The sequence below is a fragment of the Podarcis pityusensis genome (genome assembly GCF_964106645.2).
Source record: "Podarcis pityusensis genome assembly, chromosome: 1".
Classification (NCBI taxonomy): Eukaryota; Metazoa; Chordata; class Lepidosauria; order Squamata; family Lacertidae; genus Podarcis; species Podarcis pityusensis.
The window spans coordinates 43,727,964-43,744,622 of record NC_138028.1 but is presented as its reverse complement, the minus strand read 5'-3'; the positions used below and the strand labels follow the sequence as shown (position 1 = coordinate 43,744,622).

The following is a 16,659-nucleotide window of genomic DNA, read 5'->3' as shown; positions in this document are numbered from 1 at the left end:
AGGTTCAGCTAAGAAGTTCTAAACCATGGGTAGGCAAACTAAGGCCTGGGGGCCAGATCCAGCCCAATCACCTTCTAAATCTGGCCTACGGACGGTCTGGGAATCAGTGTGTTTTTACATGTGTAGAATGTGTCCTTTTATTTAAAATGCATCGTTGGGTAATTTGTGGGGCATAGGAATTCGTTCATTTCCCCCCCGAACATATAGTCCAGCCCCCCACAAGGTCTGAGGGACAGTGGACCGGCCCCCTGCTGAAAAACTTTGCTGACTCCTGTTCTAAACACAAGCTGTTGAGTCGCTAATCTGTCAGCAGCTTCTTTTTTCAGGAGACATGGGATAGTGGGCCACAAGACAGAGGAAAATGAAACCCAGTTATCTTACTCACATGCAGGGATATCACATGAAGGAGCAGTGGGACCTCAGCACATGTGCCACTCACATCCCCATTGGCCTTGCCCCCTTAATATCTGTGTTTGGCATGGGTGCCCTGTCTGGGAGTTGCTGAATGTGCATGGGAGCTCCTCACAACATTGTCCGTGCATTGCCACAGGGTAATGCCAGTGCTTTTTGCTGGGGGACGCAGGGGGGCGCATACTCCTTAACATTTTGTGAATCTTAACAGGAGAAGAAACAAAAATTTAAAAAAAAAATATTAGTTTCTTCTCTTGCATGGTGAATCGTCAGTTCCGTTGCTACCCCCAATGGCGGCCTCATTTCCTGTCACAGTGTTTCCCGAGTCTCAGACGGAAGCAAGCGTTTAATGTGTGAAGTAGGAGCTGGAATCTAGCACCGTGATTGGTCAGTTTCATTGTTACCACTTCCGATGGCGGCTTCATTTCCTTTCCTGGTGATATTCTTGAGTCAAAATGAGAGTACCCCCTAAACATATTTTTTTTGGGGGGGGGAGTACTGGGTAATGCATTACCAATGTAGTCCCCTTCAGGTGTTGCTGGACTGCAACTCCCATCAACCCTCACCACTGGCCATACTGGCTGAGGGGGGTGATGGGCCTTGGAGTTTGGCAACATCTAGAGTGCTCCAGATGGGCAGCCCCTGCAGTTCAGAGCTCACTTTAGAGCTTATGTAGGAACTTGTCTTTCCCATGGCATGAGGTGTTTGTGTTCTAGGTGAGCCCAAAGATGGGCCTGAGATGATTCTTCCTGATAGATATTCCCGAAGTTTGTTCCCCTTGACTACAGCTTGTTTTGTTCCACTTGACTAGAAGAGAGAGACACACCTTAGTCAATAGCCTTGCAGGTTTTTACACGTCCCGAGTGCCAAGTGAGTGTGAGGGATTGCGTTATTTATGGCTAGGCGGATCAACCGTAATTGCTGTGTTTGGAATAAAAACTCTCCTGGAGGCAGTTGAGGGAGGGTGCCTTTGACCCACCCACCACACCCTCCAGCTCCAACAAGCCACAAGGATCAAACAGATGCCAACTGTCTGCCTCTCTCACAAACTGACACATTGAGTGACAAGGCTGGGCAAAGGAGAGCTCATGCATTTTGTTTGTGTGGTTTTTTAAAAAAAATCTGCCTGGAGATAATTTCACATTTGTTTGATTTGTTAGCTGCTCCCACTCACGGGGAAACCATAAGTTCACATCTCACCCCGCCTTACCTCTTAAGGAAGTTTTGCTGTGAGTGCTTGTCTTGGGGGTGCCAGAAAAACACAGATGGTATTGAAAGAAATTTCATTTTATTGCTTGAATAACATAATGCATTCCTCTAAGACAGAGGTAGTGCTAACCTTTTTGGCAGAGATACCACAAGTCAAGTCCAAAACAGGATTGTGGCAATCTGTTCCCTGGTTCAAGACCTTGCCCTCTTCCTTCCTCGGGTACCTCCTCTTAATAATAATAATAATAATAATAATAATAATAATAATAATAATTTATACCCTGCATCTGGCTGGGTTTCCCCAGCCACTCTGGGCGGCTTCCAACAAAAGATTAAAAATACATTAAAACATCAGTCATTAAAAACTTCCCTAAACATCTCTCATTGCCCTCTGGTGTGTTTCTTTCTTACCTCATCCTCTTAATTCTCCCTGCAGACATCACTGATTTCTGACAGGAGCTGATTTATATAAAGAAGCCCAGTGCTTAGATTATGGAAGAAAACGTAGCAGAGGCTTCCAAGACAATCTGTTTATTGAGTGTGCATTCTGATTTGTTTTCAGTTTTGCAGGGAGGTTATATCACATCATGTCAATCGATTGTCATCCCATGCCTTCCACTTAATTTCCCATCACTTTCCTTACTGCAAGCAAGCAAGCAAGCAAGCAAGCAAACAACCCAAGTTTTTGGAAGCAGGCTTGTTGCACAAGAGCCCCAAATCAATTTTAATTGCATAACCTGAATTTGCCAGCGTGCGGCTGAATCACAATGCTCTGGAAGCTGCCAGAGGGTCTGGGGAAGGGTCATAGCTTAGTGGTAGAACACCTGTTTTGCATGCTGAAGGTCAAGGGCTCCAATCCCCAGCATCGCCAGGTAGGGCCAGGAATATTTCCTGCCTGCAAACCTGGAGTGTCACTGCTGTCTACTGAGTGAGATGGACTAATGTGTGTTTTCAAGCTGCATGTACATTTCTAACAGGGAACACTCAAATATAGAGGCAGTAGGTTTTAAAGCAGTTCAGTTAACTCGCAACTCCAATTAATTTATTTCTTGTGCTATATTTGTGCTTAATCATGCCTGCTGAGCGTAAGCAATTCCCTCAAACTTCCTTCTATTTATTCTTTAATGGCTTTGATCAGCAACTGGCAACCTATAGGCCAAACCCTGCTCTTGATTGATAGCAACGGGTACCCGTACAGAGAGGTCTATGGAAACAGCATTGGCCCTTAAGATTTGCCAGCAGACTGCTTTGGACAGTAGCACTGAGAGCCTGGCCCACTGCCCTCCCCCAGCCCTTTCTCGAAGTACCGGTAGCTCTCCGGTAAAACTAGTGGCTTAAGGCCTTAGTTCCATTAAAGGCGATCCCTCGTATACATACCTGGGATACAGAAGGTCCCAGGTTCTAAGCCCCACATCTCCTGCCTGAAATCTTGGCGGACTGTTGCTGGTTGGTGTTGACCACCCTTCCATATGTTTTGGACTACAACTCCCATCATCCCTGACCCTTGGCCATGCTGGCTGGGGCTCATGGGAGTTGTAGGCCAAAACACCGGGGGAAGGCAGGCTGGTGTAGAGATCACTGATCTAGAAAAATCAGCTGTCTGGCTCAGTGCAAGGTAGCTTCCTATATAACCTGTGGGTTGCAGCAACTCAGGTCTAAAATCCAAAAACTGAGTTGTGAGACTGATATCATTCAGTTTAACACAGTTTAGGAAGGTATTAAGTGAAGGATCTTAGTGACTGCCTAACACTGAAATCATTTCCCCCCCTCCTCTCTTCCATGCTTCCATGGTGGCTGATGGTTCAGCAAGTTCAATCACCAGAATATTGTGCAGTGCATTGGGGTGAGCCTGCAGACCTTGCCTCGCTTCATCCTGTTGGAGCTTATGACTGGTGGAGATATGAAGAGCTTCCTTCGGCAGAACCGGCCTCGGGTGGTGAGTAAACCATCGCTTCTCCCCTTGCCCTGCTCTGGAGATCTTGCTGGTGATGCCCAGCTCCAGCCACCCAGTGACTATTTTCAGGTCACGAGGGAGCATGAATGAAACAGTTGTTCACTACAGACTTCCTGGAGTTCATTCTGTTAGGAAGTAGAGATGTATTGGGGCGGGTAGGAGGATAAGCTTCATCATGTGAGTGGACCAAAGCCTTGTTGTGTAACTGACATGAAGCAGAAACGTTCAGTGTAAAAAACTACACTCAAACTGGTGCCTTCCAGACTCCCATGTCTCACACTCCATGTCTCACCCATATTGAATCTTTGTTTTCCCTCTCTCTCATGGGCAGAATCAGCCATCCACTTTGGCAATGCAGGACCTGCTGAATATAGCCAGGGACATTGCTTGTGGTTGCAAGTATCTGGAGGAGAACCACTTCATCCATAGGTAAGAGAGGCTTACCTGTATAATGATTCCCCATGTGCTGTATTTCTTGGCTTGTTTTCCAAAGAGTCATAGATGTGTTATTCAGAGGGAAGCCAGTGTGGTGTAGTGGTTAAGGTTGTCAGACTAGGGAGTAACCCACCCGCGTCCTCATACTAGGGAGACTGGGGGTTCAAATCCCCACTCGGCTATGAAACCCACTCCCTTCCTCTCAGTCTAACCTACCTCACAGGGTTGGTGTGTGGAATAAATGAGAAAAGAGAAGAACCATGTACACCACCTTGAACTTGTGGCTCTTTGGAGAAAAGGGTGGGGAATAAATTCAATAAACAATAATAAAATAGGCTTAACAGCTCCAAAGGCTAATTGGAGTTGTGCCATCTGAAACAGAAACTTTGTTTTTCGAATTTGACATTGATTTTGACGCAATGACATAGTGTGGTCTTTGAGATAATACCTTAAAACAGGTTGAAACTCATTCCATACCAAGTAGAAAAAGGAATGAATTCCTGAAAACCATGTAGACAGAGGCAGAGATGGTCACAGAGCATAGCTGTCAACTTCTCCCTTTTCTTGCGAGGAATCCTATTCGGAATAAGGGATTTTCCCTTTAAAAAAAAGGAAAAAGTTTGCAGCTATGTCACAGAGGCTGACACCAGGCAAGCCTCATTTTGCATAGTTCCATCCAGCTCATTATCAGCATCTTTATCAAATGGTTAATTCCCCCTAAGTGCATCGTTAGCAACCTAGATCATTCCATGCTGATGAGATACGGCTGCTAGTTATGGTTATGTCGTGAGATAGTCCTGTTCATTCCACTGAAGGATCAGGTGTTAGCCGTGGGTATGTCTCACTTCCTTGTGAAAACAAAGGAAATTGTGCGAATTTGCATGTCGTTAAACAATGGAACCACCTTTTATTTTCAAAGACAAAACGTATAACAGGCGAGTGGGATTTCTACTGAAGTTCAGTGGGAAACAGATAAATGTATAAAGTTTCCTTTATACTTCTGAAAACTTTTTAAAGGTGAACCACATCTCAGTGATAAAGTATACTTTTACGTATGCTGGTCAAGCCTTTTCATCTCCATTTAAAAGGTTCAGGTGGTAGTTGGTAAGAAAAGATCCCTGCCAGAGACCAGGAAGAGCCACAGCCAGTCAGAGTAAACAGTTCTGGGCTAGGAATAACAGTGGTCTGACTCAGTATAAGCCGCCTGCTTACGTTGGTATCAAACGTTCATCTTGAGAAGCCTTCTTCCTGTACTAGTGGTGTATCTTATCTTTGCCCACTAGATGGCAGTGTTGCAACATATGTTCCTGGTTTCCTTTTATCCTTGAAATTACATGGGTAGGCAAACTAAGGCCCGGGGGCCGGATCTGGACCAATCGCCTTCTAAATCCAGCCCACGGGTGGTCCAGGAATCAGTGTGTTTTTACATGAGTAGAATGCATTTTATTTAAAATGCATCTCTGGGTTATTTGTGGGGCATAGGAATTCGTTCATTCCCCCCCCCCAAAAAAAAATATAGTCCGGCCCCCCACAAGGTCTGGGGGACAGTGGACCGGCCCCCTGCTGAAAAAGTTTGCTGACCCCTGGTTTAGAGTTTGTAGACATTTGTAGATGTGAATATCTAGGCCTATCTATAACAACCTTTGCCCATAAACGAAGTATAGGAGACTATTGCTGTATTAAAACAGTATAAGTAGCACTCCTGTATTTAGAGATGCCAACTTCAGTAGCTTAAAAAAAAAAAAAAGGATAGATAACTGTGATCACACAGGGTCCCCGGACGTTTCACCGTCTATTGGTCCCTGTGCCACCACTTTATTTCTCGCTGCCACTACCCAGGCCCTACCTGGTAAAATACTGAGTCCAGTCAGGGTTAGATTGGAACATAAACTTCTGTTTATTTATTGCAGTTTAACAAGCATGTGGTTTCATAAACAGTCTCAGTCAATTACAATCATGGGGTGCCTATCCAGCCTATAACTTCCGCTACCTGCTCTCACTCACTAAACCACCTCTCAGATATTTACTTGTCTTCCTAGCTCCTAACTGTTCCTGACTCAGTTTATTTCGCTACACTAACTCAACAGATTCTATCCCAATTCACTCCCACTCCAACCAACCACCCAACTCCCAACGAACTCCCCCTCTTCACCCCTCCCAGAGCTGGTTTTATAGTCCCTCTGACTCCGACCTCCTGGGTTCTGATTCTGTTTAACTATTTCATCTCCAGCACTCTCATATGTTAATGTCACAATAACGAGTGTGATAAAAGAGATGCCCTTACTAGACTGTAGCGTGTGCAGAGGCCTATGCTGATTTAACTGTGGGTGGGGAAGGAGTATCCAGATTCAGTCCAGGAAACCCTCCTCTCCTAACAAATCTGTCATAAACCAGAACTAGCCTTAGGGTGAAGTGGCAAAACAGCCACTTCAAATGGCAGATCTCAGAGGTTTCCCTGCTTACAAGCTCCATCTCTGCGTCTGCCATTAAAAAAAAAATAAGAGAGTTGCTCAGTTTCTTGTTCCATTTTTCTTCAAGTGGGAAAAGGCGTAAGAGGAGAGGGAGTGCTTGGAGAGATAAGTGACCCTTTTTGATCAGCAGCCAGAAGTCCCACCAGTCATGGTCCTCCTGCAGCTTTCTAAAAGTTTTTATTTGGGGGTTAATTTCAAATGGGATCAAGACTCGCTCCCTTGCCCCTGTCATTCAAGTAGTAGTCATTCATGGTAAACGGCATTTGAATAAGAAAATGTAAACAACTTGCCAGCAGTACAGGAGGGCCTGTCCTTGCAGAAGTGAGTGCTTTGTGTAATGGCTTCCTTAAGTGTGTATTTACGGTGCCCACTTGAACTTCAAAATCCCCGGCTTCCACCTCATGCTTGTGTGTCCTTTCACAGGGATATCGCTGCAAGAAACTGCCTTCTGACCTGCACTGGGCCAGGGCGAGTAGCTAAAATTGGCGACTTCGGAATGGCCCGGGATATCTACAGGTAAGATATAAAAGCAATAGGGGGGCAGGGAAGCCAAACCTACCACATCCCTTGAGTGCCATGTACAGTGGTACCTCGGGTTAAGAACTTAATTCATTCTGGAGGTCTGTTCTTAACCTGAAACTGTTCTTAATCTGAGGTACCACTTTAGCTAATGGGCCTCCGAGGTACTATTTCTGGGTTAGCGGAGTCTGTAACCTGAAGCGTCTGTAACCCGAGGTACCACTGTATGCATGTCTGACATCAAGCATGGTCCGTATGTTTCTGAATACTACCTGCTGGAAACTGCAGGACGAGAGCCATTTGCCAGATCCAGCAGAGCTGTTCTTGTGTTCTTAACTGCAACCACGTGCAGTTTTCTTGTTCTTTTTCTCAACACATCTTGCCTAACCCACAACTGTCATGGCAGTGCTTGAAGCAACCCTCCTCCTGTAGCTTGATCTCAGACACACTTCATTGTAGGAGAAAGAGTGACAGAAGGCAAAAAAAAGCAGGCAAGGCTGTAGCTCAGAGGGTAGAGCATCGGCCTTGCATGTAGAAGTTCTGAGGTTCAAGCCTCGGTGTCCCCAGGTAGGGCTGTGAAACACTCCCTGCCTGAAATCCCACTGCCAGTCAGTGCAGGCAATACTGAGATTGACCAATGGGTCTGACTCGGTATAAAGCAGCGATCGCCCTGTGTTCTATGCAGTTAGAAGAAATGTGTGTGTTCCTGCCTTTCCAAAGAAACTCAGATTTGTTTGTGTTACCGTAACTGCATTTCCTGTGTATACGCTGGAATGTGGGGAAGACCAGGCCTTTAAATAATAATAATAATAATAATAATAATAATAATAATAATAATAATTTATTTATACCCCGCCCATCTGGCTGGGCTTCCCCAGCCACTCTGGGCGGCTTCCAACAACATATTAAAATACCGCAATGCATCAAACATTAAAAGCTTCTCTAAACAGGGCTGCCTTCAGATGTCTTCTAAAAGTCTGGTAGTTGTTGTTCTCTTTGACATCTGGTGGGAGGGCGTTCCACAGGGCGGGTGCCACTACCGAGAAGGCCCTCTGTCTGGTTCCCTGTAGCTTGGCTTCTGGCAGTGAGGGAACCGCTAGAGGGCCCTCGGCGCTGGACCTCAGTGTCCAGGTTGAACGATGGGGGTGGAGACGCAACTTCAGGTATACTGGGCCGAGGCCGTTTAGGGCTTTAAAGGTAAACACCAGCACTTTGAATTGTGCTCGGAAACGTACTGGGAGCCAATGTAGGTCTTTCAAGACCGGTGTTATGTGGTCTCGGAGGCTGCCCCCAGTCACCAGTCTAGCTGCCGCATTCTGGATTAGTTGTAGTTTCCAGGTCACCTTCAAAGGTAGCCCCACATAGAGTGCATTGCAGTAGTCCAAGCGAGAGATAACCGGAGCATTTCTTACACAGCTACTTCTGTGGGCTTTAATTTCCCCTTCCCCATCTCTTTTTCCTTGGCCTGCCAGGGCAAGCTACTATCGCAAAGGAGGGAGAGCCATGCTCCCAGTCAAGTGGATGCCTCCAGAGGCTTTCCTGGAAGGAATATTCACCTCCAAGACTGACACCTGGTAAGAAATGCCTTCTGATTTTGGGGAAACAAACCACAAGCCCAGGCTCAGACATCAGGCTAAGCCTAGGCTTAGCTTCTGACCATAGCAGGAACAGGGGAGGAGTAAAAGCACTGAGATTTCACCTTGCATACTAGCATGCTGTTCATTCATCTTTAATCCACACTGAAGCTTAAATGAGGTTTCAAGTGATGTGTGAATGAGGCCTCTATTGAGTTAGGTAGACCAATGGTCTTTGGAGAAGATGCTTGCTATGCATTTTGAAATTGATCCTATGAATTCACAACGAGGCCAGTGTTATTTGGAAGTGCTGGGCTGTTGCTGCGGAAACAGTATTTAACTAGTTGCCTTTGCATAAACTCTGGCTTGGGAGAAGTGCGGATGAGCAGTTCAGCAGCAATAGGCTTGCAGTGATTGATGTGAGGACTGAGAAGCAGGGAGGGTTTTTAGTGTGGGACCACCAGGCAGATAGTACCCCACCCTAAGAAGGTCCTGCCAACACATTTCTGATTCTCCAATCTCCTTTGAGAGGAAGGCTAAGATCTGACCAGCCAAGGCAGAGGCCACAGAAGCAAAGGAAAGGGCAGCATTGTGCCATGTGCTTTGCAAATCTAAAACTATTAAGGTGCTGGCTGGAGGATAATGGATTGCATTCACTGGTTCTCTGCTAGGTCCTTTGGAGTTCTGCTTTGGGAGATCTTCTCCCTGGGCTATATGCCTTACCCTTGCAAAACCAACCAGGAAGTGCTGGAGTTTGTCACCAGTGGGGGAAGAATGGATCCACCCAAGAACTGCCCAGGGCCAGTGTGAGTACGCCTTCATTTTTACAAAATAAGGCCAGTGAGAATGGTCTGCTCCAGGACTGGGGAGCCTTTTTCCTGGAACAAAAATATCCAGCACTTGCAGACCTGATTTTTAAAGCCCAAGGGATGCCTTTGAAAGGGCTGGTTGGATCAGCAGCCTGCCTGTCCAACCCACATCCCAAGGTTCTCTCCCCAACCTCTTTCTCCTTCTGCCACCACCTGCCTCTCTCTGACTTCTTCAGAGGGTACCAGGAAGAGAAAACAAGGAACATTCCTCACTGTATTTGCTGTGAAAGTTAATTGCATCTCTTAAATAAGTTTTTTTAAAAATAATAATAATGGTCTATTATATTATATGGTCTTGTTGTCAGATGTTTTTCCACCAGCTGGGAACTTGCCCATTGTAGGACAGAGTCCACCCCCCTGCCCCCCTCCATTTCTGGCTTTTTGCAGATGGGTCACCTCAAAGACAGAGAACTACTTGTGACCTGAATCATTAATCCTGAAGGGCCCACAAAAGTCAAGTCATGGTTTTGAAGTGCAAAAGGGAATGAACAGCTAGGTAATTTTTGCCCTCTTCATCTTCCTGCTGTTGGTTTTGTTTTGCCATTCTTCTCCAAGTTACCGGATCATGACGCAGTGTTGGCAGCATAGTCCCGAGTACCGACCCAACTTCTCCACCATTCTGGAAAGGATCAAGTACTGCACACAGGTCAGGAATATTCTTGTGAAATTCCATGGTGCTGGTGGGTATCCAGAGTACTTTCTATAACCTTTCAGGTCTCCCCTGCCTGCCCACCCATCCCCTGAACAGATGGAAACGCCTTATACTGGATCAGTCTGTTGTTCCCTCAGGCCCACTGAGCTCCACCCGTGAGTAATAATAGGCCCCTTCCTACTGCAGCCCCTTGTGCTACTGAACATTCAGGGACCTTTCAGAGCAGCATTCAGTGCCACAAGTGGCTGCAGCCAAAAGGGAAGGATCACTTCTCTCCACCACTGAGGAAGCAGCAGGCAACAAAGGGGTCAACCACCCACACTACCATTTCTCTAGTCTCTGGCTTTTCCAGATTTAATATACAGCTCCATGGGCAGAGCATCTTCCTTGCAAGCAGGTGGTACCATAAGGTTCAATCCCCACATCTCTAAGTAGGACTGGGAGGCACCCTGGACAGCTCCTGCTAGTCAGTGTACTAGGTTGACAGAGTGTTGATGTCCCGAGTGCCTGATGGTTCTATCCAACATGGTGCTATGTGATCATCCCACTGCAAAAACAAAACAAACCCAGTGCAAGGATTTCTGCTTGTGTAACAATATGTTCTCCCTCTTTCTTCCATGTGCTTCCCAAATCTGTTCTAGGAGTTTCCCCAACCTTCTGGGGCAGATTTGGGGAGGGAGTAGGGCATGTACAGCAGGAGGAGAGTGCGGAAGTTTCATTGCAGAAGCAAAAATTGTTGCACTCACAGGACATGAATCCCACCCTCTGTATCTGTTGGTAATGTCTAGTTTGGTCTTGTAAGCATGTTAGCGTCTGTATCGGTCAAAGTGATAGTATTTAGGAAGTTCAGTATCCTTGCTTGTCTTTCAGGACCCTGATGTGATCAACACAGAGCTGCCCATTGAATGCAGCCCAACACCAGAGGATGAAGGAAGCACTATGTTGCATCCAAACAGTTCCACAGGGAAGGTTCCTTTGCTGGGGAATTCTCCCCTTACCCCGCAGATGAACTTCATAACATTGGAAGACCATGATTCAGGGAACAAATATGGGCAGTGTCCGCAGGAGCTGCTGGTGGAGAACCTTGGTAACTGGATAGCCAGAGGAGCTAGCACGCCTTCCTCCAGTGATTCCAGCAATGGGACCCAGATGCAGAAACTGGAGTCTGCCAGCCAGCCAGCGTACAAGCTGAAGAATAAAACCAAAAATCTTTGGAACCCAACTTACGGATCCTGGGTCCTGGAGGGTGTTTGCCAACCCAGCTCCAAACTCAGCACAACGCAAGAGCGGGAAGATTCGGGGTTTGATGGGAACTGCAGTTCCTCCCCTAGTTCTCGGGCATCACCTTCATGTCCGAGCCAGAACCACTCTCCTCACATCGATATTGGAGGGATTGAACTGGTGAAGCTGCAGAATTTCCCATGTGGCAATGTGAACTACGCTTACGATGATCTCTGCTGCGAAACAGGCAGGTCTTTGCCTCTGGCAGTGGAGCCAACCACAGTTTTGAGGAGTGCCAGCCTGCACAGAGACGGCAAGCTTTCCTTTAAGCCAGAAAAAACCTCAAGAGAGAGAGACTCTGGTCTCTCCTTATCTGATGACCTGAGTGTTACGCCTGTATAACATGGAACACTTTTGCAAAGAGTTGGGCCTCCACCCTGGGGCCGTGTCTGCAAGAACAATCAAAAATGTTCTCCACCCCCTACCCTCGGTCTTCCTCCCTCCCTGTTCTAGGAACAGATGAATTAATGTTGTCTTGCTCTGGCCTCCAGCACATGCCCAATGAGTACTTGAGGCTGGTTGGCTCCAACCCACTGGTGTCAATGGTGGTGGCTGCAGGATACAATGAAGCTACTGTTGCAGTGAATGATTCAGGGTCCAGTGGTCCATGGAGGTGTTCACATTCACCCAATCACCTCCCTGAAAAATGGTCTCTTCCCTCATATGAACTAGGTCGGTTCATATGGCAGAACCATGAGCTACCTATGTAGGGCGGTGGTCTGCAAAATGTGGTTTCCAGCTGACTCACCACTCACAACCAAGCAGGAAATAAAACCAGCTGGGTTTGCCTTGGACTCAGTAGCTGAAAACATGTAGTAAGAATAACAAAGACAGAGAGGAGTCTACGCAAGGAAACAGAGCCAAAGTTAAGAAGGGAGCAGATCACAATTGCATTCTTCGGGAAGAGCATTAGAAACTGAGAAAACTAAAGAAACAAGTGGTGGTGACCATATTTTTTTCATTACTGAAAGAAGTTGCTTTGCACCACCGAAACTAACTAGTTTGGTTATTGATGCCTGACCTGTGGAGTCTCAGGAGTTAGCCTGCTTTGTCTGCAATGAACTGGACATTTCCTTTTAATGGACTTTGTTTACGCAGAACTCTGCTCAACGGTAGTAATTCACTCTCCAGTAGGAATACTTTTTTGTAAGCTGGAAATTTAGGGTACGATTTTTATAGATGTATATAATATTCAAAGTTCTTCTATGGTGAAATGTGACAAAGGCTGTTAACTTGAAGTAAGGCCAACAAGAAGTATTTTAATTCTGAAGGGGAATCCTAACTTAATAGGTAAAATGCTGGTGTTTGTTTGGGTCATATATACAAAATAGATTCTAGAGGTAGGTATATAGACTCAGCATTGGTGAGGTAAACTGAGGAGAGGTGAGTTGGAAACCATGTTGGTCTACTGCAGGATATAATGAGAGCTGCTGAATTAGAAAGGCCCACTATTGCACAAGTTAATTCAGGGACACATAACCCCTTTTACACAAGAAAGCATCCAACATAAGTGTCATTCAGAGCTCTCGTTGGCTTCAGAGTGTCGTGAGTGCTTGTGCATCTCACACACTTGAAATGCAGGTAGTGTTTTGCCCAGTGTAAAATATCCTTCAAAGAGAGATGTTTGAGACATGTCCAGGGAACTACGTCCTCTGAAAGGAAGTCGCCCATGTTCTCTCATTGACTTAATCTATACTACCTTTAGGTCTTTCATAGAAAGCAGCTCACCCAAAACATGTACACAAAACTGGCCACAGAATGCATGAGAAGACCAGTTTTCAGTGCATGTGCTCAATTTCTGCTGCGACAGATGACTAGGCCAACTGGCAGGGAAGTGGGAAAGTAGAGAGCTGAAAAAGTTTTCCATGTCACACCAGCAAAATAATAATGATGATAAGGATAATAATAAGTTGTTTGGTACAGGCTTTTTCTGTAGATAAAAATAGTCTTATCATTCACTTGTTTATTTAGTGTCAGCAGGTGGTATATCGAATGATCGCTTTCTTCAATCCTTTTCTGCTACCTATTCCAAACATCATTTAGTATAGACCATTTGAAAAATGAACTTGTATTGAAAGAAATCACATTCATGAAGAAAATATGCATTTCCACACTATAATTACCAAATGAAAACTGTGTACAGCAGAGCTTTCCAAACTTCATGTTGGTGACACACCTTTTTAGACATGCATCAGTTTGTAATCGTGACACAGTAATTCAGTTTTACTAACAAACAGGAGGTTAAACTAACTGCTTTACAGCCCCTGGAGGAGCACAGGGAGCATTTGTGTGACACACCTACACACTGCAGCTAACAGTTTGGAAAGCTTTAGGAGATGGGAAGTCATTAATGACTTCTCAAGTACAGGTCACAGAAAGACAAAATCCTTGCTACTACACAATGCCTTTTCTCCTGACCTTAACCTAACCTGCAGCAAAGCGCCATGACATTTCTGCAAATCAGCCCAGGGAACTTGGTCCACAAAAGGGCCCCTAATTGCCTTGTCTGTTATCCTGCTTATCAGAACTGACTGTGTGCCTCTTTGACCTTTTCCCTCACAGAAATAGCATCCCTGTTAATCCAAACTCTGTCAACATTTTGTTTATAATTTTAAGCACACTTAGAGGAAACAAGGGCCACTGAAATCAATAGGACTGAACTTCAGAACTTTTAGTCTCTTATTACGATGATGTGATAGTTTTTCAGACCAAGGGGCGGGGGAACAGCTTTGCGGTACCTATTTTGTGCGAAGCTTTCCAAAACTACAAAAGGCAGATTCTTCATGTTTGGCTCAGCTTTTTTTTCCTTTGGGTGGTTCTCAAACATTGCATTATGCTAAGGTCGTTTCACCTATTTACTTCCTTATAATTTGATAGGTAATATAAATCATATGTATATTTGCATGCCATTTTAATAATAGATGTCATGATCTTGCACCATCCTCGTTGACACGAATGGGCACATTTCCATGGGACTCTTAGAATTGAATCAGACCCAAATACATCCGTCAGCAAAAAAGATTTCAGCCATATGACAGCAGGTGGCACGTGTGATTGAGTGGGCGAGAAAACAAACTGATGGTACAAAAGTAGAGAGCACTCTCAAAGCCTAGCTTTACAGTTCTTTTCTCCTTAGTTTAACTCAATTATTTTCCAAGAATTCCTTTAGTACTGTTCTTTTGGGAAAATAGCTCACGGGGTTTCCATGTTATATCTGTGTGATACAAGTATATAGACTTTGTATTGGCACAGTTTGCTAGAGGAGGGACTTTATAACGAAGATACTAACAACAAAATGAATTAAAATTGTTAGTGCCTCCCCAGGTAAAGGTGAAGGGACCCCTGACCATTAGGTCCAGTCATGGCCGACTCTGAGGTTGCGGCGCTGATCTTGTTTAATGGCCGAGGGAGTCGGCGTACAGCTTCTGGGTCATGTGGCCAGCATGACTGAGCCGCTTCTGGCGAGAGCAGTGCACGGAAATGCCGTTTACCTTCTCGCCGGAGCGGTACCCATTTATCCACTTGCACTTTGACGTGCTTTCGAACTGCTAGGTTGGCAGGAGCAGGGACCGAGCAACGGGAGCTCACCCCGTCAAACTGCCGACCTTCTGATTGGCAAGTCCTAGGCTCTGTGGTTTAACCCACAGCGCCACCCGCGTCCCCAACCCAACCCCAAAATGCAATTCCTGTGAGGTATGCCTGGTTGCATCTTGATTCATCCCAAGCAGGTCACTTCCTTTTCTACTAATTTCCCCTCGACTTGTGCTATTCTCTCTCTCTGTTCTGCCTCTTGCTAGGCTGAAAAACCCAGCTTTCCTTTAAATTGGGCAGTGATCGATCCCATTTCCTCCCTTGCCTTTTCCACACTGGCACAAACAATCCAAACAGAGTTTTTTATGATGGCGCTAAGAGAGCTTTGACACTCTTCACGCTTTTATACTTACACAAATTGCTTTTGATCTGCGATTACCTCGAAGAATGGCAGCACACACAGCTTGCCATCTTGCCCTTTGGGGGTCACTGTAAATATGTAAACCACATGCCTGCTTCTATGCAATTTAAAATCAGATAAAAGCATATACTTCTATATTTGCAACACATAAATAAAGACATCCTAACACAGCTGTTTGGTCTTCTGTTGTCCACTACTCACTGGTTAGAAGGAAAATAGAACATCTCTGTTAAATAACAGTCAGCTAGTTTGTGCCCCTCATTGGGGGGAAATAGGTAATACAGAGCTTTTTTGGTTAAAAGAGAGAGAGAGAGAGAGAGATCCCAGTATTAATGTTCTAATGCAAGTGCTGTGTATGCCAGCTCAAAATGGCTGTCACATGCAGCAAAAAATAGAAGCGATGATCATACCAACACAAAAAAGCACTGGTTCTCTATATAACCCAGACTGGAACATCAGTGGCACTGTCCACTGAGTTTTAAGATGTGCAATAGCTTTGTTTGTCTGAACAAAAGAGATGAAAATGATCCTAGAGAAGAATTACTTGTCACCTCTAGCAAACAGGCTTTGAGTGTTCTTGAAACAAATTGGACTCTACACACACAGAGCAGCAATTCTGCTTTCAAAGCACCTTCCGCTCCCCAAATAATAAAAAATAAATAAATAAATAAATAATCCCCGCACTATAATAATTTTCAATCATATCACAATGGTTTAAATAGTGGTACCAATTCTACAGGAACAGGGTGACATTTTTTTATTCGCTTCTGAAGGAGTCCTGAAGCTAAATGAGGTGAGAAATACCCTATAAGCAGTTAACATGCACCTTCCAGCTTACCTCTCAAAAACGTCTTCAAATAAAGGAAAGTTCTTTGTCTCTGGCCTCATCTGGATAGCAACGTTACAAACACCTATTTTATTATTTAAGAAAAGGGTTACTTTGCTCTTCCACCATTAAACATTCCCACAGCACTGACAGATGATGCCCTCACTACCACCCAAAAGTGTGATTCCTTTTCGAAACCTTATTAGCTAACACAATTCTCCGCAATCTTTTTAGCCCAGATGTGTTGATGAGAACTTAAGTGAATACCATATAAAGCAGAAAACACAACCTTTGCCATGAAATAGCAGCTTGGCAGCAAAAGAAAGTATAGCCAGCGTGCAGCACAGTATATTATTGTACCATAAAAAAATACAAATTTGCATATGCTCTTAAAAAGCAAGAAGAAGAGCTGGCAATTGTTGGAATCACAGTTAACCTTTACCTTCCCTACTATGTTGAGGAAAATCCATCCTTTGAAGTTGTTATTTGATAGGAAGGGTCAGACC

The 16,659-nt window shown here is 45.0% G+C and overlaps 1 protein-coding gene across 3 annotated transcripts in view; it reads left to right on the top strand.

Moving 5' to 3' along the window:
- LTK (leukocyte receptor tyrosine kinase) overlaps window positions 1-15,497 on the top strand; it is a 110,077-nt gene extending 94,580 nt beyond the window's left edge. For all 3 annotated transcript variants that reach the window (XM_080996486.1, XM_080996485.1, XM_080996484.1), the window contains 7 exons: window positions 3,427-3,556; window positions 3,906-4,003; window positions 6,904-6,996; window positions 8,472-8,573; window positions 9,245-9,379; window positions 9,998-10,088; window positions 10,965-15,497. In XM_080996486.1, the coding sequence (XP_080852612.1) occupies window positions 3,427-3,556; window positions 3,906-4,003; window positions 6,904-6,996; window positions 8,472-8,573; window positions 9,245-9,379; window positions 9,998-10,088; window positions 10,965-11,717 (1,402 nt within the window). In that variant the 3' untranslated portion in view covers window positions 11,718-15,497. The remainder of the gene's footprint in view (window positions 1-3,426; window positions 3,557-3,905; window positions 4,004-6,903; window positions 6,997-8,471; window positions 8,574-9,244; window positions 9,380-9,997; window positions 10,089-10,964) is intronic.
- Window positions 15,498-16,659: the final 1,162 nt, after the last annotated feature.